Source organism: Pituophis catenifer, unplaced genomic scaffold, assembly GCF_029215685.1.
Source record: "Pituophis catenifer annectens isolate HBS135680 unplaced genomic scaffold, rPitCat1.0.hap2 SCAF_3, whole genome shotgun sequence".
Classification (NCBI taxonomy): Eukaryota; Metazoa; Chordata; class Lepidosauria; order Squamata; family Colubridae; genus Pituophis; species Pituophis catenifer.
In genome coordinates, this window is record NW_027256883.1 from 141,166,076 (window position 1) to 141,189,929 (window position 23,854).

Here is a 23,854-nt window from a genome sequence, read left to right on the forward strand (position 1 = left end):
GATGCATCCGGCCCTTGGGCCGGAAGTTTGACAGTCCTGCTCTAGATCATCCTTCAGAGTTAAAGCTTTGGGAGGTTTTTTTTAAACAACAAATCTGAGATTAAGTCTGGCTAATATGACCATCTTACTCTTGCAAGCCAGATTAAAGTTTTCATATTGCATAAGAATCCAGATATGAGGCTCTTTAGTAAGGGGAGCCAAACATATGTCTAACTCTCTTGTTCTAAACTCTCAGTAGGGTTTTTGATGTTTCACTCTATTTCCAGAGAGATTATAGAAATAGGTGTTCCATATTTTTTTCCTCCTTCACCGGGGTTTGTTTTTTATTGTTATTCTTTTTTTATTTCATGGGCTACTATGATTTTTCCATCAATCTGCTTTTTTTAAAACTGATTTATAGAGACCTTGAAAAGCATTTGTGCTGGAATAGCTGGAATGTGCTATAGGGACCATTGAAAGCAACTTACTGTTTTTGTTGCTTGGAAACATTCACGTTGTTTCAAGTCATTGCACTAGATTTATAGTTAGGATTTAGCAGCTCTTTGATTGATTACTTTGCTCCCATTCTCCACCTGATCAGTTCTCACAGAGCGCCAAGTCTAATGGAGTCAAATGGTTATAGTGTACATGTCCAAGGAAGCAGCATGAAAAGAGAGACGATGAGGGTGGGAGATTTGTGTGTGAGAGAGAGGGGGGATGGGGAGAGAGAGGGAGGACGGGGAGAGAGAGAGAGAGAAAGACACACACACACACACACACATACACACACACACACAGAGAGAGAGAGAGAGAGAGAGAGAGAGAGAGAGAGAGAGAGAACAACTTTCAGCAAAGGAAGTTCAAAACCAGCGAGCTGTAAATGAAACAGAAAATTAATGACTGAGTCCATTTGCAAGAGCACACTGTGTAATTTGTCATAGCTCATGACCAAAGCTGGAGAAACTTATATTAGCATGTGTTAATGTAAGAAGACAGAAACAATCTCAGGGAACAGATCTGTGAGCTGTTTGGGAGTCAATATCTTGACCCTGCAACAATTTAAACTTCCTTTGCATCGTGAAAGCAAAATTGTTTCAGGATAAGGAGAAAGTCTGTGTTTTGAACAAACTAAGCACTATCTCTGAAGCTGAAACTGAGAAACAGCCCAAAAGTTCCCTCTGATGCCTGGCACATATGCTGACCTTAGAGCATGCCATACATTTCTTTTTTCCCAAGGTTTCTTAGGGGGTATACTTCATAACAGACATATGTTTTACCTTGGGGAATTGCACCAACAGTAGATTTAAAATCAAATCATATGGTTCTGCAGCACACTAGAGAAAACAGATTTGAAGATTAAGACAGCCAGTGTTTAAAAGCCATCAGCGTTTCCACTTTTGTTGGTGACTGCTCAGAAAACAAAATAGGAACTTTATCCCAGCCACGGCACTGCAGCACACCCTAAAGCAGAAACCATGTCACTGCAATGCAGAACGCGAGGGTCTCTCAGTGTCTCACATTTAAGGGAAGGAACTGGAAAGAAAAGCCAGGCTAACAGCTCTCCTTTCCCTTCTCCCTAGATCCTGCGCACGAGGGGCACTTTCTCTCCTTTTTCTCCTGGGGGCTACGTGGATTTTTGGCGTACTCCATGTCATCCAGGGATCAGTGGCCACGGCATATCTTTTCACAATTTTCAATGCATTTCAGGGACTGTTCATCTTTATATTTCTTTGTGTGCTGTCACGAAAAGTAAGGTTTTTTTTTTTCAATATATGTAAATAGACCAGGAGGTGCATTTATACAAAATTATCCTTAACATGTTTTTCTCCTTCTGCCATCCTTCATTCCGTCCATCCCTCCGTTCCTCCTTCCCTGTCTTTCTGTCAATGTATTCCTTCCTTCCCTCCCTCCCTCTCTGTCAATATATTACTTATGTACTTGCTTACTTAGTCACTCACTCCCTGTCTTCCTTCATCTCCTTCCCTCCCTCCTTCCCACCTACCCTCCTTACCTCCCTTCCTCCCTTCCTTCTTTCCTTCCTGTAAATAGCAGCTACTTGAAAGTCAGAGCTGTTTCAGGAGAGCTTTAATAATATTGGCTCTTGGAAAGTTTTATTGGATGATTAGGCACTCAAGCCCCAGTCTTAGTAAAAGAACCTACTCTGAAACTACTACTTGCGTTTTCCAAGTGGTAGTCTTGGTACTCGAACTGCAAACAAAACTAGTAAGGGAAACTTCTCTGATGTCTGCACTGCACTGTCCCACCATCCACAGAATAAGGGCAATACTGATAATTATGTTTAATATATTTCCTCATTTATACGGTTTTCAACATTTTATGCAGGATGATCTGCTCAGTGCAGTAATCTAAATTAAAATATACCAAACAAATATATATCATGTCATATTCATAAGTAACTGCTTGATTATCAAACTGCTCTTGCTTATAGAAAGTTTTGCCTAACATGCAATCTAAGTCTGCCCATCTATTACTTAAGGCCCTTATTCCATAATTTGCAATCTATGATAGAGAACATATCTGAAGCCTCTTCAGATACTTGAAAAGTGCTAGCATGTCCACTCAGGTATCTTTTCTGAAGGTTAAGCAGACTCGGTTACTTCAATCTCTCTTTGGAAAAATTAATGTATATCCAGACTTCACATGTTGAGCAGCAGCCCATAGTTGGTAAGATGTTAAGACAGTACCCTGGTTTATTTTGTGCTATTCCTTTTCTGTCTTGGCACAAGAAAAATGAAGGAGAAAGAAAAAGAGCGGGGAAAGCCTCTTTGGGTAACAATTACTGGCAAGAGAAGCCCCCATGGTGTTGAACTGTCATTAAATGACCACTCTAGGAAGTAGTTACATGGCACCAGAGTGTCTCTTTCCCTCTTGCCTCTCTACTTCTCCCCCTACCACTATAGCAACACCAGCAAGGAGAAGTATGAGCAAGTCTTCTGCTGCCAGTTTTCTAATCCTAAGCAATCATTACTTCTTTGGATTGGAAAAGTGGCACCAAAAGTGCCATTTCTCCCACCATTTTTCCTGCCACTCATGGCAAGAGAAGAAGTGGGAGAGGAATAAGAGAGCAGGTCTGATGCTGTCTGTTCTCCAATTCCATGGTTTCTATCTGAGAGGCTCTAAGAATCTGTTCCCCTCCTGCTTCTTTCCCTATACTCTCACAAACAAAAGGAAACAGGTTGGAATATCTCTTTAGCAATTATCTTGTTCCCCCACCTGCATGACCAATCCAGGTGAGACATTCTTGAAGACTGTCCAGTCTTCCAAAGACTTGTTGAATCATTTTCTCATAAGGTGATGTAGTCTAAAGAGTCCCTTCATCCCCACTTCCCTTCCCTTGTCAGGTGGAAAAATTACTGAACACATGTTATCTCAGATGAGACACTGCAGTTGATCCAGACATCAAGGATTCTGTTAACAGAAAGTAGAAAGCATGCATTAAAACTGGAACAGACAAGTCTGCAGGGTACCTTTACAGTGAAGGGCAAAAGTTTTGGGAACACATACTTATATATTTATATATTTCTGAAATAGTTAATAAGGCAACTGCTGCCTCTATTAGGAGGCCTTATGAAAGAGGCATTTGTTTGCAGCCCCTTGTCAAAACAACAGCCCTTCTCTGAACTTGTTCTAAGGCATACAGGATTTAGGTGTCCACCTCCATTTTATAGAAAGATGGCGGCACATCACAGAATAACAAATTGATTGATTGATTAACTGACTGATAGCATGATGAGGAAGTTTATTTTTTGTTTATTTGCACAAATGCAAAAGGGTAACAGTTTAAAGAAAGAAGGAATCATACCTTACTGTTTCATACAGTACTTGGGAAAAAATATTAAGCAGGGCTGTAAAATTAAATTTCCAAATTGATAATTTGGAAAAATTATCAAATTTTTGATAATCAAAAATTATCAAAAAAAAAATCTTCACCAGGAATTGCTAGGAATGTAGAAGAGATATGAAGAATCCACAACATGTTTGGGATCAAGTGACTAGTAATTTCTTGCAAACATAATAGTCCCCACAGAAATCAGTTGGAAAGTTTTTGAATAAATAAATAAACAAATAGCTGTTCTCCACAGCAGTGCCATGCAGGCCTTAAATATCTGATTCAGAGTTGAATAAGATCTAAAGAAAAATATAATCAGAACTAGAGAGAGTTGGAAATGCACACATTAAATGCATTATAGTAATGTTGGAGTCTGATTTAGTTTAGTGCCCCATACTTAAAAGTGAGTCAAGAATTGCCATCCTGCTTGAATAAAATAATTCATGCACATGCATATTTCACACTCATGTATTAAGACTTTGAAATCTGATTTATATAACACAGGTCTGGGATTTCAGAAGGCATTTCAAATTATACAGCAGTAATCCTATCAAATAATTAAAGAGGTTCACTAACTATAGTCATCTGATTCCGGACTGAAATTTTTTAATGTAATGTCCTACAACTTACATTGTCAAAATCTCATCAGCATCTTTTCTAATTCCCTGCGGGCCCAAATTATCTAAAGCCCTTCTAACAGAATAAGCCACATTTGGTAAAAGATGCTTAAAACATATATATTTACCTGATAGTAAGCCAAGGTGCTCATGGTATCTTTTCATTTCAGATCCAGGATGAATACTCCAGGCTGTTCAGAAATGTCCCTTGCTGTTTTAGATGCTTGAGGTAAATTGATGGAAAGCCAAGATGAGCTGTACTGTGGAAGAAAGCAGAAAACGAGAGGCTTTCGAAAAATTGCTATATTGTGAAAGTATGAAATGAGCTACTGAACTGTCATCTCTCTTAAATCAATTATTTTCTCTCCGGTATAGGTATTGTACTTAAATGTGCACTCAGGCATGCTATATTGTGTACAAAAAATGCATATCTGTACAAGACAGACTGGTTTATTGTGTAACAAATAAGACTTCTAAAGGCGCCCACGACTCTTTAGGGCAAACAGCTAAAGCTTGAAAGAGGGAAAAGTGAATCCAAGGTGAAAAGCTTTTTGTTGTTGTTATTGGCAGATTGACTCTTCATTTCATATCTAATGCTTGTAAATGAAATAATTTCACTTATTGCTATTTAAAGAGAATACAACCCATTAGAGTGTTTTAAAAAGGTTTTACCTTGGTCAAATATTGTGTCCTGCCTTGAAAGGAGCTAAGTTAAGAAAATAGCAGTGTGTGCAGTTCTTTAGTTCTGATCATAAGGGGAAGACATACGGATTTTGCTAGCTGAAAGTTTAGATGGCAGGCTTCAGACTTCTCTTAGCTCAAGATCTCTCAGTTGTGACAATTGTAAGATGGGTGGACTTCAACTCCCAGAATTCCTCAGCCAGCCATGCTGATTGAGGAATTCTGGGAATTGAAGTCCACCTGTCTTAAAGGTGCCAAGTTTGGGGAAAAAAAACATTGTCTAACCTTGTCTTATAAAGTGGTGGTGCATACTAATCATTCACTGCCCACATGGGAGGAGAAGGGGATTCTCTGTGTCTAGGGATAGGGTTATAAAGGAAATCTGCCCCACACAGTTCTTTTAAAGTCAATGATCTGCTAATGGGGGTTTTTGACATGGCATAGTCAATAGTGATACATAGCCTACCAGTATTCATTATTCTCACCTCAAACGTTTTACTCAAAACAACTTATCTACATTAGCAAAGAAAAGGTGGGGCTCCTTATGTTTGATACAGATGTGCATTTAAAGAAAAACTTTTCTCATGCAATACTGCCTTAAAATATGCATTAGGGCAATGTCATAACATTGAGTAGATCACCAGTATAGAAAGCATTTGAAAGGCCAAGTGTACAAAGCATAGTGATGTGACAAAGTAACCTCTCCTTAAAACTTTATGGAAACCATTTCCCACGGAAGGCTCAACAGGACCCTTTGAAAGTTTCACCCAGTTATATACAGAGATACAGAGAGAGGGGGGAGAGCAGGAGGGGGAGAGAGAAAGAGACAGAGAGGGAGGGAGAGGGAGAGGGAGAGGGAGAGGGAGAGGGAGAGGGAGAGGGAGAGGGAGAGGGAGAGGGAGAGGGAGAGGGAGAGGGAGAGGGAGAGAGAGAGGGGGGGTAGATTACCTGGGGAAAGATACTGCAAGAACTCATGTTATTAATGTCTTCTCTCCCCCACATCCAACATGATAGTCACAGTTATTGTGATGAAACAATTGCACCAGGTGAGAGACAGTTACCAAAACTCCAAAGTACTGTAGGATCTAAGTCACAGGTGTCAAACTCAAGGTGTCATGCTACCGTCACATTATGTTTTTTTCCCTTTGCGGAGCTGGGGTGAACGTGGCCTGTGCATGAAGCATCCGGCCTGCGGGCCGCCTGTTTGACACCCCTGATCTAAGTCAACCTGTTATGGACAGGATGATAGCCTTGTAATTCGGCCTGTGTGAATTGATTTAAGTTTGCTTTAATGCATTGAATCAGATGATGGAGACAATGCGATTTGTTTTGCTGAAATGCAGAAGGCACCCCAATTCCTTTGCCAAAGTAATGTTGGTAGTCTCAAGCACTGAATCTCATTAGGCAGGACTAATTTGATACTGCCCAAAATATGCATTGGACCTTCCAGCCCAGATGAGCTTTAGCCTATGCTAGTGGAATTTAAACTGGTCATTCCAGGGCATGGTGCCCAAGCCAAATGCCATATGTAGTTACAGATGTGCCTCCTTCTGACTGCAGTTCTGTATATGTTGCATGTATATGTGAAAACTGCATTGTATATAACAACATTTGCTTCCAGCAAGACCTCTTCAGGCCAGTATGATCCTTGGAAGACTAATTTCAAAGAGTTTAAATGCACGCAAAACCTAGAAATAAGAGACTTTCCAGAAATGCAGAATTTCTCTCTTAGGCTTTAGTGAGAAAAAATTTTAGAGGACTGAATAAATGAGAGATGAACATGTATGCCTAGATGTAAGTGTAAATCTGCTTATTGGATTAAATAAATCCTTTCAATTAAGAATATCAAAGAGAATGTTGCTGTTTTCCAAATGCCAGAGCATCTATATAATAATAAATCAAATCTATGTTAACAAGAACTGGAGTGTTGTCATTGTAATTTTACCTCCTCCGCCATTCTATCTTGTAATTTCAAAGACTCTCAAATCTCAGGGATGTTGGGGAAGGCTGGGGATATTCACAGCAAAACAGTGGAGATGTCAAGGAACAATAGCAGCTGGCCGAATAGGTCCCCTATAACCAATATTTGATGTAAAGAAACAAGTTACATAAAAATAGTTCTCAATCTTTTTCTAGTCCAAATCTCAGCTGAATTGGAAATGCAACTAGGTAGTGAAGCTCAGAGATACAAGCAACAAAAGCCTTTCTTTATATGTCTTTGAAGTTGTTGTTTTTCTTTATGGAGGGACTTTATATTTTCCCTTGTTGCTTTTATTTCTTTTTTTAGTCCTATCCTTTGCATTTCTTTCTCTAATTCTTCACTTTCCTACTGAATGGCAACTCCTAGTTATTGCGATTTATCCTATCATTCGAGTCACCTTGCAACCAAAGGATTATACCAGTAATGTAATATTAATGTCAAGTTATTACTGCATTACTTTAAAAACACTCTGGACACAATGCAGCAAATTAATTATTTGCTGATCTTGCCCTCAATTCCCCCACATAACAGCTCTCAGGATTATATTTTATTTTCAGTCCATTATTTACACAGGCTTTTTTTTTTTAATCAACACAATCCATCTCAAGAAGTCATCGAGGAGGTCTGCCATTACAGAACTCTTTCGTTATTAGAAAAGTGCTATTATTTTTATGCAAGTAGCTAATGCAGGATTTTGACAAAAAGCTAAAGTCTAATCATATTCAACAGGGTTTCATAGTCCCATAGTACAATATATATATAGTATTGGTGATCCAGTATTCGTGTCACCATCAACAGCTAGTCTATACAGAGAGGGATAGAACTGACTGATTGTTCATGCCACCTCCTATCACATCAGTTCTTGTCCCTGTTGTAAGAAGAGTGCTATGTTAGCCAAAAAATCAGAAGTCTGGTAGCAATATTGGCTCAATGGTTTTTAAGAGCACACAAAAGCTTACACCATTTTAATATAAGATTGCTTAGTCTAAAATTGTGATACAATCTCCTCCTGATGTTTCTTTCTATTAACTATTGACCATCAGAAATGTTCCTTCAAGAATCACATGGTCCTGTAGTGGGAATGGAGGGGAAGTAGTCCATCTGGATTATTATTATTAATGTTCTCTTTAAGACTCTGACTCTGAGGAAGCCGGAACAAAATGCTATAGCTTGGATGGCAAATGTATAATTATTTCCAGGATAATGAACCATCTGATTTTTTTACTAAGATAAATATTGTTAACATTTCTATTGGATTTTGTTTTAATGAAAATTAGACCGCTTTTGGCAGAGTTTAAATTGCACGACAAAGAATACTGTATTTTTCCTCATCTGGTGATCTCTGATTCAACAACTTCGTTCCCAAGCTGTTTTGTTTCAATATAAAAACCTGTGCTCAGTTCATTTCCTTCATTGTCTTTATTGTCACCAACAGCATTACACCACTTCTTCTATTTGGATGCAGCTTTCCCAAAAAGTTTATCTGTAGTAGGTTTTTGTGATTCCTCAAATCATCAGTCTTCCTTCTGAGCCTGAAGTGGTGTAGGTTTCCTGCCTAAGCAGGGGGTTGGACTAGAAGACCTCCAAGGTCCCTTCCAACTCTATTATTCTATTCTATTCTATTCTATTCTATTCTATTCTATTCTATTCTATTCTATTCTATTCTATTCTATTCTATTCTCTGTCCTTGGCATTGAGGTTTCCTTCAAGCTAGCCTCTATTTATCCACAGCTTTAATATTGCTTACGTTCATCAAGCAACTCTTCCATTATTGCCCTCAATGTCAGCTCTGCCTGATTCGGCTTAGTGCCTCACAAGTATCCTGCCATCAAAGGTTGGAAGGGAGGAAGGAGGATGAAAGGGGAAAAAAGCTGTGTGTGTATGTGATGAGAGAGCAATCCAAGACCAAGCACCCTGAGAAATTCGTGGATTACCCCCAAACATCTCAGTGTTCTCAAACAACCTCTGGTTGTCTGGAAACAGACTAGTCACAGGGGAAGGATGGCTGTGGGTGAACCTTTTTTGTATCTTGCAAGCACGGAAGAATTCAGAGCTGGCTTGACTTTACTGCAACCAATACCTTTAGTAAAAGAATACTTTGCTTTGGAGCCAATGGTCTTTCTTTCTTTCTTTCTTTCTTTCTTTCCTAAGGGATCAGATTGGGACAATCAAGACTCTCCACCAATAGATTCTTTCCTCTTTCTTATTAAATATTAAATGGGCCTGTCTACCCATCTATCTGAGTTTACTGATCCTTATGATCTAATCTAACATATAATGTTGGTATAATACTTAATGATTCCAGAAACTAGGTAGCCTATATCCCAAAGCTTTTCTTGTTTGTTTGGTTGAGTTTCTTCCCTGGCTCTATTCTATAATGGAGTTATCAGTGATGACATCCAGACAGTAAAATTCTATGCTGCAGGAGGTTCAACTGATCCAGCTCTTAAGGGATAACACTACTCTTCAGTTTTGTTTTTGACTTTGGCAAAAGTTGAACACCCTGTGTGAGTGGTTTTCAACCTTTTTCACTGCACAGCACACAACTCTTATGCATGATTTCCAGGTTGTGAACCCAGAATTCCATGATATCACAGATTCCTGGGACTTGGGAGAAGCAATGAAAGCCCCAATGATCCCACAAGGCAGAGTTCTGGCTGAACAGTTGTGCAACATTATCCGACATTCACTTGTGACTCATTGATGTGGTACACCTGTGGACCTTTTCTGATATACAAATGTGCCACCTCTCTATGCTGTTCATCCTCTCACTTGCCATTGATAGAAATAGCACTTAGACTTATATACCACTTCACAGTCCTTTAAGACCCTTCTAAGCAGTTTACAGAATCAGCATATTAACCCAACAATCCTGCAGTACTGCATTCTAACCACTGCACCACCACAGCTCTTAAAATTAGCATGCCTTATATCCTTTTATCATCATCCTTATTTTCTGTTGCCTGCATTCGTCTCCTTGTGTGTGGTTTGATTTTTTTGTTTGTTTGTTTGTTTGTTTGTAAATCTGATGGCAAGAAGTGTCTCTAACTGAAGTTAGTCAATGATCTGAAAAGGAAGCCAGCAAAGAAGTTGAGAAGTACGGCATCCAAGGTGAAGGCATTTCATGCACATTATCCAATATCCACATCATAGCAATACACACCTGGAAAATAAGATATTCAGCTGTCGCTGAACAGCTGAACTTTTTTATTAGATCATGTAAGTTAAGATATAACCACTGCCTGCTTGACTGAAAACATAATTAAGCAAAATGAATAAAAGTGAAAAATATAATGATTCACTGACATATTTAGCCTTCGCTAAATTATCAGATGCAGCATAATAAAGTCACCTGATTCCGCTTTTTCTTCATGCTTTTCTGTCACAAGGATAAAAGGATATAAGCCATGCTAATTTTATTTACTCACTATCTGTAGTAGTCTGCAGCTAATCCACCTTGTGCAAAACAATTTAGCCAACATAAAGTTACAATTTTCATTTAGATTGTAATTCTGTCTTTTTTCAAGAAAAATATGCTCAAGGAGTAGCGCATTTGTGCAGTTTAAGAAAGAAGAAAAGCTGCATGAAGAAATACCAGATCCTCCAAATTACAAGCACTATTGAGATTAATCCATGGCATCAAACTTCTTGACTTAGAACAGTCATTCTAAGAATGTTGGCTTTTTAAAACGTTATTGCTTACTATGATGAAGCATGATGTTTAACACCTGTTCAAGGGCATGGGTAAGATATTCCTTGACATATTTTAATCATTTTACTGTATTTCCTAAATAAGAGAGAAAAATGTGAACAAGCTCTCTCTACCTGAGAGTGGGAAGTCAAAAAACATCTATATGCCAACTATAATTGGACCAGAATGGTAAACGATATTACATAAACTTCAAAAACAGGTGTCATCATCCGGCAGACTGGTCATATGAACAGTGTTGACTAAATGGATCTTTTCAACTCATCATGATGAATATACCAGAAGATTCTGAGTACTGGAGACTGAAAATGTACAGGATAAAAATATGCATTTTTGTGTATGCAGCATTAGACATTGATAGTGCCAAACCAGTCCAATAGATTAAGCAGACCCAAAATACATAGATTCAAGCAAATAGAGGTTTCCCAGAAGGTTATGTCAACCCTAAAGCAAAGTTTAAAAAATAGCAGAAACCCCACCCCAAATTAGTTGATTAGTTAGACTAAGTTTTTGTAAGAATAGACTTGAGGCTCTTTCGAGATTCTTCTGCTAAGTGCAAGCCTGGTAATAAGGCCTCCCTCTGTTGAAGGACTGACCTGGCATTCATTACAGGTACATCAGAGGTGGGTTTCAGCAGGTTCTGACCAGTTCTGGAGAACTGGTAGCAGAAATTTTGAGTAGTTCGGAGAACCAGTAGTAAAATTTCTAGCCCATCTATTCTCTGCCTCCCAAGTCCCACCTGATCGGGAGGAAATGGGGATTTTGCTGTATCCTTCCCCTGGAGTGAGGTGGGAATGGAGATTTTACAGTATCCTTCCCCTGCCATGCCCACCAAGCCACACCCACCAAGCCATGCCACGCCCACCAAGCCACATCCACAGAACAGCACACAAACAATTACTTTGCACAAAAAATTAAATAACACTGCTTGTAATGCTATTTTGTATTGTCTCGTGTGTAATTTTAAAGAATATCCTCCTGACTCCAAGTTTGGCTTACAGTAATGAGAAATACATGAAATACCTGAATATATGAAAATTGTATTCATAGTGCTCCAATGAAATATAAAAGGATGGGATATACATCATATTGTTTAAGGTTCTCCTCAAAATACATGAAAAAAACGTTACAATACTGTGTTTTACTGCTAACTGATTTCCTCACATATTAAGTTAGAAACTGCAAAGTTTTTTCAAGGATATTTCTGTTGACATTGTTATACATAAATTATTAACTGAATTCCAGAAATCTGAAAATGCAAATGAATTGCAGTGACGCCCTTGTTATGCCACCAATTATTCATGCTATTTCTGATATCTTCCTGATAAAGCAGGGATACATTATGATAGCAAATATATCAGAAATGTTATAAGTCAATGACAAACTGCATATTTTTCATCTTCAAGGTCTTTGTGCAATATTCTACAAACTACAGAACTGGCCAAATGGACTCTAAACCAGGGGTCTCCAAACTGAACAACTCTTAACATTTTTTGACTTCAACTCCCAGAATTTCTCAGCCAGCCATGCTGTCTGGGAAATTCTGGAAGTTGAAATCTACAATCTCAAAGTTGTCCAGTTTGAATACCCCTTTTCTAAATCATAGGCACTCTATGTGTTTATCCTTCTGCTTAACCCAAACTCCCAAGAAATCTCTTTTCTTGCAATCACATCTAGAAAGTAATGGAGTTGTTCTTTAAAATAAAAATTGTATTGCTTTAGTTATTATTTCAGCGTATTCTATGCAAAGTGTTGCATGGAACAGCCCAGAAATGTCATTAATAACATCCTTCCATTGCTCTCAGCCTACAGTTTAAGTAATATGAAATTGGTCTATTTTTGCAAAGATTCGTTTTCATATAATCTATAAAATTTATGAGACATTAACGGAATAGGAAAACCAATGTTTTTTCAGTATTACCTGTTATTTCTTTATATCCCTAAATCTTAGCTTGAGCAAGTCTTGTGAAAATGCATGCTAAGTCCATCAGGCAAAGGTAGTTATGCAAAATATCTATTTTAAAAGGGGAGGGAGTTAATCTAACATTTATGTTTTGAAGAAATAACATTGACTTCCATTTTGCAGAAGTCAAACATGCACATTTGACCTGACCTTCCAGAAGTTACAAGGTACATATATAATACTATTACTTGATTTACTATTGTTCCCATTGCCATTAGAGGGAAGAGTACAAGGAGATGATTCACTGGAGTAAAACAATACACACACACACACACACACACACACACACACATGTATGTATGTATGTATGTATGTATGTATGTTTTCTTTTCTTTTCTAAACAAGTGCCAGCATCTTTCATTATTGACCATGCTGGCCAGATTGCTGGTAACTGAAATTCTACAATAATTGAATAACTAAAGATAAATAATTTTTCATTGTGGATCTTTTTTAGACTTTAAGCATAGACTTTATGCTTCATGCAAATAAGATATCTGTATTTATGTCCATATCTATGTGCATATATGTAAATATATACATACATAGTTTTAACATATGTGAATCATAGTGTATTTGCAACAAAGTATCGTTAATATAACATAGCAGCATCCAATGAAAGAATTTTACCATGTAGAAATAAAGATGATTTTCAGTGATCTGCACGTTCTACACTACAGAACAACTGGTGCAGTGGTGAAATCTAAAATTTGTTATTACCGGTTTTGTAGGCGTGGCTTCGTAGGGGGGGATGTAATGTGACAGGGTGGGCGTGGCCAATTTTTTTTTTTTACTTTTAAAAGCATTTTTTCTACAACCTCTTTGCTGAAGAGGTTGTAAAAAAGTGCTTTCAAAAGGCTCTGATGATCCCAGCTGAGTTGCCTGATCGGCAGAGGCTTTTTTTTCTTTTAAATGCCTCTGACGATCCAAGCTGAGTTGCCTGATCGGCAGAGGCTTTTTTTAAAAAAATGCTTTTAAAAGTAAAAAAAAAAAAAAGCCTCTGCCGATCAGGCAACTCAGCTTAGATCCTAGCTGAGCCGTGCGATCATCAGAGGCTTTTTTTTTTTTACTTTTAAAAGCATTTTTTCAGCCAAAGAGGTTGTAGAAAAAGTGCTTTTAAAAGTAAAAAAAAAAGCCTCTGATGATTGTGCGGCTCAGCTGGGCATGGGGGGGGGGGCAGGGATTTTTGCTACCGGTTCTCCGAACCACCCACCTCCATCGCTACCAGATCAGGCGATCCGATCCGAACCGAGAGCATTTTACCCCTGAACTGGTGGTATCAAGCCTTATTTCATGGTTGCTCTTCATCTAACTTAAAAATTGCAATTTATTGATTGAGATTTTTGATAATGGCCATCTGCTCCTTCTTGAATAGTCTTGATGTGAAGGAGGAAAAAAATAGGGAAGGGATAGAAACAAAGAAGGACTTGATACAAAAATAAAAATAAAATAAAATAAATCATAACAGATTCTGGAACACACTTTGCTTACCTCTTTAAACTTGCATGAAGTGCCCAATACAGTATGGCAAAAATGTAGCCCTCAACAAAGCAAATAATGACAACACCACCTTTTCCCACAACATTTAGTGTATGCATATAATACACCTGTCGAAAAACTCAGTTTAGTCTGTATCAATGATTCTGAGATTAAAAGACAATAGATTGACTGATTGAGTATTCTGCTTTGCACCAATATGCAACTAAGTTTACATCATAGAAAGAAACAATGATAAATGTGTTTTATAGCATTTTGGGAACTCCTAAATAATACAGTAAATGGGTAGGTTCTGCAAAAGTGTGCAATTGCTTCACATAACATAACATAATCTTGTTCCTAAAAAGTAAAAGAAAAGAAAAACTGTTTTACTTACGATCTGTCTAAGATCTCTTTTAGATAGAAGACGTTTCTCTCTATCTTGTACAGAATATGAGCAGAACACTCTGATGGCTAACTGAAGTGCCAAAGGTGACCTCCAAGTGACTCAGTGCATCTCAACAAGGCAAATAACGTTACCTTCACAGCATAAAGCACTTTTGTAAAGCAAATTATAATGTCCCTGATGATTATTGTGGAAGAACTGCAGAATTGGACCAAACTACCTTTAACTTATTTGTAATTAAATAAAGTCTAATGTGTCTTAGAAGGACTAAATCTGAATCCAGCTGACTGATACTTCCTCTATCAAACAGAGGAATTTGGCACAATCCATTTATTCACATTCTGTATAGGTTCAATTCTTGCCTCAAAGTAAAGGCAAAAAAGATGAACAGGCAGTCATGTTGATGACTGAGAACACCCTCATTTTGAAGGATTTGGGCCTTGCTTGTACATGATAGTAGACAAAGAAAAGCATTAAGCAGACAGAGGGGGAGGAGTAGATATATGAATTATTGGGGAATGGGAAATGCATCAGTTGATTGCAGTTTGAAAGATGTCTCCCCTGAAGCTAAGCAAAATTGAAAAGGCATCCACCGAATCTTAAAAGAAATTCCTCTGATATCACGTAGGCTACCTTTTTAATAGATGATTTGTATGCAACACTTTCAAGAGAGTTGAGGGTATTACAAGCCACTGAATCAGGCACAAATAACTTATAGATACATTTTTGCAGTAATGGGCAAGGTGCATGATCCAAGACTACTGCAAGCTTTCTATAAGGCCACCCATCTCCACAGAATTTCTGACATTATTTTCTTTGCTTTGTCAAACATTCAAACTTGCATGCTTGAAACCTATCTGTCTACCACTCACCAAGTGTCGCCTAGTATCTTGGGATCACAACTCATGGAATCCTAAACAATCAAACATGTGACCTAGCTGAGCAATTGACACTCAGAAGCATAGAAATAGTCAAAGCAGGAGAAGTGGCCATGTTGAGGCCTATAAGCACAAGCCCCAATAAGCATCATAGCAGGGAAGTAGCAGGGAAAGGAAGGCGCAAGGGAGGGAGGCACCTTTGCTGTTGCTTCTACAGCACTTCCTCTTCTGCTGGAACATCCAAGTCAGCCATTGTTTTATCAAGAACATGACTTCCACTTCCTGCTTCTCAGTCAGATAATCTTGAAGTGAAACAAACAAGCCTGAGCCATTTAGAAGGAGTGTTCTCAAGAGTTTTCTCAGGAATTGTTACCACTTGCTTCCTGCTGTTCGAACAGGAACAAGGAGAAAAAAAAAATATTCTCAAGCAGCTGAGGAAAGGGGGAGTTGCTTCTGAAGGGAGGAGTTATAAATGCTGTGTATATTCGTGGTTGTACAGAATATGAGTGGTTGTATATTTCCTTGAAAAAGAAAGAAGAGGTCCTTTGTGATTCTAAAAGTTGAGCGGGAGTACAGAAGGAATATTTGGAAGTGCCCAGTTTGGTGAAGGGGAGATTCATATGGGATTCAAGCCCACTGTTGTGATGATGATGCAGAAGAAGGTTTGATGGCTTCTAGATTCTAAATTAATGTCTATAGATTTTACCATGTGCTATCAACTTATTGCTCTTTTCAATTCCAATTTTGTTGGGCCTTCATCATGGCTAAGTTGGTTGCCCTACCCTCTGTGGTTCAGTGGGGCTGGTAGAAAAACTTTATTCTTTTTTAATAGTTTTTATGTCCATCTGGAAATGGCTCTATGGAATCCCAAACCAAGTGCTCCTTTGTTCTGTCTTTAGAGAGAATTTCGGAAGATCTTTATTTATCCCATTTTCAAGAACTAACCTGGGAGAGGACACAATGCTTATTTCTTATCATTTCTATCAGACCAGGATTGATGTTGTTTGATTTTGTGTCATTCATCTTACCTACAGTTCAAAAGAAGTACAAAATTTGGCGATTGCCTAAGCTAAAACTTTTTAGTTTTCTTAATGTTAGGATTAAGGTTTTTTGTGGGTTTTTTTTTTTTTGTTTTTTTGTAGAGCGTTCTGAGCTAATTTGATTTGATATTTTACCACCCTCTGCTCTTCTCTTCTAAATGTGGGCAACCATGGGGTACTTCCCTCCTTTTTCACTCTTGAATCAAATCTGTTCTAGAAATATGGCAGAATTACAAAGAAGTATTTTGCAGATTGTATTGCAAAGCTGTCCCAGAAAGAGAACCATCTGCTGGTTGGTTAGCTTGTTTTCATTTCATTGAGCTTCTTATGTTGGTACTGAATGCAATGGCTTTGCAATTCTTTACCACTATCCAACTAGCTATTTCATCATAACTAACATTATTGGACTTGAAACCGGATTATAGCTCTCGCATCTGTCATTTATCATGGCAGCAAAGCTTCTGAGAATTCAGAGGGCCATCTGGAATCACAGTAGGAATAGTCTTTAGGGACAAGTGTCCTATTAGTGCTGATGATAAAGCTAATTAGAAGGAGGGTTGTGCAACAGTAATACTTACATGAAGGATTATGTTTCACACAAGGAATCTTTTCCTTCATTATGTTCAGCCTTTTAATAATGTGATATACTAATATAATATCTGAAAAATGCTAGAATATTCAACCCATTGAATGGGATAATTGCCTAATTTTACCCGTTCACTGGGAGAAGTCTATCAATGGCATAGTGTGGGGAGCCAATATAATTATTCATAACCATTGAATGAACCTCAGGCTCATTCAAGCATTAGTAAAAAATATTATATTAAAAAAAGGAGTGTAGGACTCTGCAAAGCCAGTTGACTTCTACCCACAGGTACAACTGAGGATAAAATTCTAACAAACCCTTTTACCAATAAGAGTACCTAGGCTGGTAAATATAAGGTTACCTACATAGCTCAGACTCCATGTTTGAAAACCAGTAGATCACATAATAAGATGAATTTGGGGGATGAAGTAGTTTACATAGAGGGGCTACTTTGAATCACTAATTAATTCTTAATAGTGGATGGTCTGAAAGAGAATGAAGATCCAAACAACTATCTTCCTGTAAGCTTATGGAATCTCCATTTCATATTTCTTGCACCTGTACACATATATGCATATGCCCACAAAAATCCATGCCTCTAAAATCAGCTAAGGAATAATTTAATTCAAAATGACAAATAGAAGTGATTTCTCCACTTAGAATTTGTTGTTGAACAAAGTGTTTCACTTTAATAATTGAATGTTAAAACAAACTCCTACTCGCAAACATATTAAATTGCAGGACACCTAATTATCTTTTATTATCAGAGTTCATATCAGGAAGAAGACAGGGGGGTGGGTCCCCCATTGCCTATTAAGTTGGATTTTAACTGATTTGTGACGGTTTCTGTGGTTTTGTTTCTTTTTTTTTATGGTATATTTTTCAGCGTCGTAATGTTTGAGTTGGGTGGTTAGAATGTGTTGCAAGCAAGGATCATGAAATTTAACTATCATTCCTTGGATACATCACAAGGACTGAAATAGATATGGAAAAATGGTGTTGCTGGGGAAAAAGAAAAGGACAAGAAAAGAGAGGCTAGCAGTACAAGAAGTGGCTATGCTGAGTATTAAAACTACAGAAATCACGTACAAAATTTGGTCAGTGCAAGAAGAAAAACTACCACTTTGAGATCTTTCATTCATAGAGTCAGCAGGAGTCAGTTACAACTCAATGGAGTATAGCATTAGCAACACAGCATAACAAAACAAAACAAAACAAAACAAAACAAAACAAAACAAATGTTTATTTAATGTATTTACACTGATATTAATATTTTTTACAATCTGTTGTAGAATGTTGGTACTGTGTTCTCTAATATGATTGTATTGTATAGAAATAGATACTATAAAGTTCAGAATCAGCTGTATATTTTGAAGCAATATGTTCTTTATACAATTCAGGACTGCTCCTTAGAATAGGAGCATTTTGGTTGCTGCTTCCTAGAAAAAAAAGTCTTCAATCAGACTAGAGTTGGAAGGGACCTTGAAGGTCTTGTAATCCAATCCCCTACTCAGGCAAGAGACCCTATACCATTTCAGATAGGTGGCTGTCTAGTATTTTCTTTAAAAGCCTCCAGTGATGAAGCACCCACAACTTCTGAAGACAAGCTGTTCCACTGGTTAATTGTCCTCACTGTTAGAAAGTTTCTCCTTAATTCCAGGTTGCCACTGTCTTTGAGTAGATTCCATCCATTGTTTCTTGTCACATAGTAATCACATAGAAGATGTGACTGCTGTTTTTTTTTAAATTTTTATTAGAGTAGTTATAGTGCAATACATAGAATATCGGTTTGACAGTGATAATATAAATACAGATTGAATACATTCTTAATTTATAATATCTCCTAATTTGCTCCCTTGTTTGGCTATTCTAAGCTATCTCTCTTCCTTTCTTTATTCTATCTTCCAACCATCTATACCATAGCCCCCACACCGTATAGTATTCCGATTCCTCTTTCTCCTCAATCTCATATGTTAATTTGCTCATCTCAACGCATTCTAAGATTTTCCGAATTAAGTGTTCTTCTGGTGGTATTCTCTTTTCTTTCCAATGCTGTGCATAGGTTAGTCTGGCTGCCGTGATAATGTGTATAATTAAGTATCTCTTTCTTTTCTCGTATGTCCTCTTTAGTACTCCCAGGAGAAAGGTTTCAGGTGCCAAATCTATGTTTTCCTCAATTACTTCCTGGATCCATTTTCAAATCTTTTTCCAATACTTGATCGCCTCGGGACATGTCCACCACATGTGAAAGAAGGTACTCTTGTGGTGGTTGCATTTTCAACAATTTGGTCTCAAATTTGGGTAAATTTTGGCTAATCTTGTAGCGGCTAAGTGCCATCTGTACAATATTTTATACTGATTTTCTTTAAATGCTGCCACTCTTATAAATTTATAGTTCCTATTCCAAATTATTTCCCAATCTGCCAAATTAATACTATGCCCTATGTTTTTTGCCCACGCAATCATTTGTTCCTTTACCATCTCCTCTGCTCTGTCGTATTCTAGCAAATAGTTGTATAATTTAGATAGTAATTTGTTTTCCGAGCCTGTCAATAATTTGTCAAATCTATTTGATCCCATCTCTATTCCGAATTCCTCCCTATCTTTTTGATGCCTAGATTTGATCTGCAGATATGGCCACCAGTCAATGTGGATGCCCCGTTCTTTCAATAATTCATTGATTTTAAGATTCTCGCGATTATCTAAAATGTCGTGACTGCTGTTTTATATATCAGACCAGTATCACAGAATTCCTATGAAGGATAGGGAAATGAAAAGTAATTTAATCAGTTGTATAATAGTGCCTCTCGAGTATTTTACCTGCAGGTAATGCTATTTCAAGGCTGCAAACATTTGGTCGACCACTAGATAGCAATAAAGATACATATATGGCAACCTTAGTCATGTCTTTGTCCCAATGAGAATAACTTACAGGAGCTAAAGGTAGATTAGTTCATTACTATTAGAGGTGCTTACTTCAGATAACATACTGAGTCCATGCAATATTTTTTTTATATGAAGCTAGCTTTTCATTGAACATATTTCATCAAGGCATACAGATAAACTCATCAAATGCCAAATATGGTCCAAGTTTTAGGACAGCCCAAAATTAGGGAACTAAATGGTTGTATAATTGTAACTTCTTTATGATGTTCTGAAGAGAATGATTGCAATGAAATAAAATCCAAATGAAAAGTATTACCTCTGTTTCCATAATTTTAGTTAAAGTAAGGATATTTTCATAAATGAGAGAACCGTAATTCCTAAAATGAAACCTTTGCTTATCTGTATTCAGTTCTACAGAGAATCGCCACAACTATTCACTATATACTTATGCCAACAATAGGCAAAGTTCTTAAAGTCATGATGAAAAAAAAACCTTAATTTTTCTCTGTATTCAGGTTCTGACAGTTCTGTCTATCTTTTCATTTGAATTAAACTGTTGTCCATGACAGTGTTCCTTCATTTTGGAGAAACATTGAGGCCACATGATGCCAAATCTAGACTATATGTCAGATGGGGTAACAAAATGAGATACAACCTCACAATTGTCTCTTGAGATATGAGGCCAATGCTGTTATCTTGCACCAAAATTTCTTCTTTTGCTTCCAAAATCTGCTTAATCACTGCAATGTAGCACTGTGTTGATAGTGCTGGCAAGTTAAAGGAAATTCTAGTGAATTATACCATCTGCATCTTCAAAAATTGTAAACATGAGCTTTCCATATGAAATCTGAGTTTTTATTCTCCTCTCCCTCTGTAAAACTTTTTGATGGCACTTTTTTACTGGACCAAAATGATGAGACAATATTTTGTTGGCTGACATGATGCTTTGAAGAATCTTCTCATTTTCATTCATTCTCCTAGTATGACAGCAGTTACTGGAAAATTTCATGTCTTGAAGTTTCATACTTGGTATGAACATGTGAGGAATCCATTTTACATAAAATGCAGATTTTACTCTGTTAGTTACTGTTGACCATAAGGCAGGGGTCAGCAACGTGCGGCTCTAGAGCCACATGCGGCTCTTTGGGCCCTCTTCGGCGGCTCCCTGTCAGATGATCTCACCACAGGGTGGCCCTTCCCCTCCCCCTCACTCCTCACCTGCCATGAGAAGAGAAGGGCGACTGTGGTGAATAGAGACTGGCTCCATTTTCCAGAGCAGGAGCAAAGTACCCCCCCTCTACTTGCTTCTTTTTCCGACCCTTCTTGGCACTGTGCGCACCTCGGCAGCTGGGGAGACACGTGTGACTTTGCTCTGCATCGAGACACTGGCTGAGCCACCCAGCTGCAGCCAATGCTCTGTGTCATAATGGGCTCCAGGAGGAGGAGGAGGGAGTGCCATGTCCCCATTGTGCAACACGCTAAGTTTAAGTGCAAGAGCAGCAAGCAGCCATGGAGGTGGGGAGAGGAATATGGGGAGATGCGCCCCAGCCAGTGTCTTGGGGTGGAGAAAGTCGCGCATTTCCCCATATTCCTCTTGCTGCTTCCATGGCTGCTTGCTGCTCTTGCACTAAAACTTAGCACACTGCAGAATGGGGGAGATGGCGTCCCGTCCTCCTCCTCCTGGAGCCCATTATGACAAGGAGCATCGGCTGGGGTGGCCCAATTGGTGTCTCAGGGTGGAGAAAGTTGTGCGTCTCCCAACAAGGGCCAGAAAAAGAGGCAAGTAGAGGGGCACTTCGCTTCTGTTCTAAAATATGGAGTGAGTCTCCATCCGCCTCCACCACCCTTCTCTTTTCAGGGCAAGTGAGGAAGAGGGGAGGGGGGGCAGCCAGCCGACAGGGAGCTACAGCAGGGGGACGAAAGAACTTCATTTATCTGGGAACCTGAAATGACTCTTGATTTAAAATTAAATGATATGGTAAAAAGCACCCAAAGAAGAAGAAAGAATAACATCAGGAAAAAAAAAACCAATCCTCGCCTGTTTTTGGAAATGGTTCAAGAGGGAACTGGAGGGAGGGCGGGAGGCCGGGAGAGAGGGAGAAAGAGAGAGGTAGAGAGATGAGAGACAGAGAGAAGGGAAAGAGAGAGGGGAAAAGAAAAAGAGAGACGAGAGAGAGGGAGGGAGGGAGATGAGAAAGAGAGGGAGAGGGAGAAAGTTGAGAAAGAGAAAGAGAAATGAGGGAGAAAGATGAGAGAGAGGAAGATGAGAGAGGGAGAAAGAGATGAGAAAGAGAGAGGGAGAAAGAGGGGAGAAAGAGGGACAAAGAAAGAGGGAGAGGGAGAAAGATGGGAGAGGGGGAGGGGGAGAGAGAGAAAGGGAAAGACCTGTTTAAAAGAAAATACCTGGCACCACAAAACCTGGGTAGGTGTGACTGGGGAGTGTCATGTGACTGGGTGGGAGTGAGTGATGTTGAGTTGGCCATGCCTACCCAGGTTTTGTGGCTCCCGGTGTTTTATTTTTTGTGGGAAACAGGCCCAAGTGGCTCTTTGAGTGTTTAAGGTTGCAGACTCCTGTCATAGGGGATAGTGCTCATCTCCATTTCAAGGCCCTTGAGCCAGTGCTGTCTAAAGACATTTCTGCAGTCATGTGGCCAGCATAACTTCACAGAGCACTGTTACCTTCTCACTGAATTGATACCTATTCATCTATTTTCATTTGTATGCTTTTGAACTACTAGGTTGGCAGGAGTTGGGGTGAGGATGGAACTCACCCCATCACATGGAGCTCGGATCTCGAACCTTGGCTGTCATTTTTCTGCTGAGTCACCATACCTCCCTTCTAATATTGATAAACATCCATAATGTGATACCCACATTCCTTTCACATGCCAAGCTTCACAGTTTCCCTTTACATGATTTGCTGATTGTCCTTAACTAGTTCATAAGCCTTTCTCATGTAAAAACTCCATTGATTGTCATCACAGGTTATTCACTTTTCATTCTTGTTCACACATATCATACTCTTCCTGGTTCACCATCTTTATACTTTTTTGGCCCAGTGACTCACAGTACTCACATCAATACTATCATCATCATAAACAACCTGTGTTTGGCAGTGGATTTTTGGAAGACTTTTTTGGCAGTCAAAAATCAATCATGGCATGTAGCTTAAAGTGCACTCACAGTAGGCGTCAATTTCATGAACAACAGCTTTTCCCATAGCAAATTCCTGTCAACTAAAGTGAAAGAACAGATACTATAAAATATGCTGAGTTTATAGGATACTCTCAGTTCTTTGTGACTTATAATATTAGGGTATTATTTTTCATTCAACCCTCATATTAGGGCAAATCTATATTCAGAGGAACACTAAATTCAATTTGTTTCCAACATTCCAAAACCATATTTCAAAATTCATACAAGTGCATTGTAATAAAACCATAATAAATCTGCAGCCTTTAAAATTAAACATCTTTTAGGGTTTTAATAGCAAACAACTAATTTCCAACTTAAAGTCTGGGGAATTAATTTCTTGTTCCAGAAAATGATAAACTAGTTGCTGATTTTGTGTTCTTAAGCTTGGCAGATCTAAAGGTCTATATCAGATGTATATCAGTAGCAAAGGAAGTACAGGAAATTAATAAGAAAGGTGATAGTATCTTGAATAACTATTTCATTTTCCAGATCCTGGAAGTCAGTCTCTGTTACTGTTTCAGACCTGAAACCCCAATTAAAGTTAATCCTCTTGGGGTTCAGCAATTAACAGTCAAAATATGTCTATGAGGCTTGTATGAAGATGAAATCT

General features: G+C 38.4%; 1 protein-coding gene across 1 annotated transcript in view; it reads left to right on the forward strand.

Annotated features, from left to right (window-relative positions):
* ADGRL4 (adhesion G protein-coupled receptor L4) overlaps positions 1-5,935 on the forward strand; it is a 101,925-nt gene extending 95,990 nt beyond the window's left edge. Inside the window, exons 15-16 of the mRNA XM_070939438.1 lie at positions 1,560-1,728; positions 4,617-5,935. Of these exons, the coding sequence (XP_070795539.1) occupies positions 1,560-1,728; positions 4,617-4,679 (232 nt within the window). The 3' untranslated portion in view covers positions 4,680-5,935. The remainder of the gene's footprint in view (positions 1-1,559; positions 1,729-4,616) is intronic.
* Positions 5,936-23,854: the final 17,919 nt, after the last annotated feature.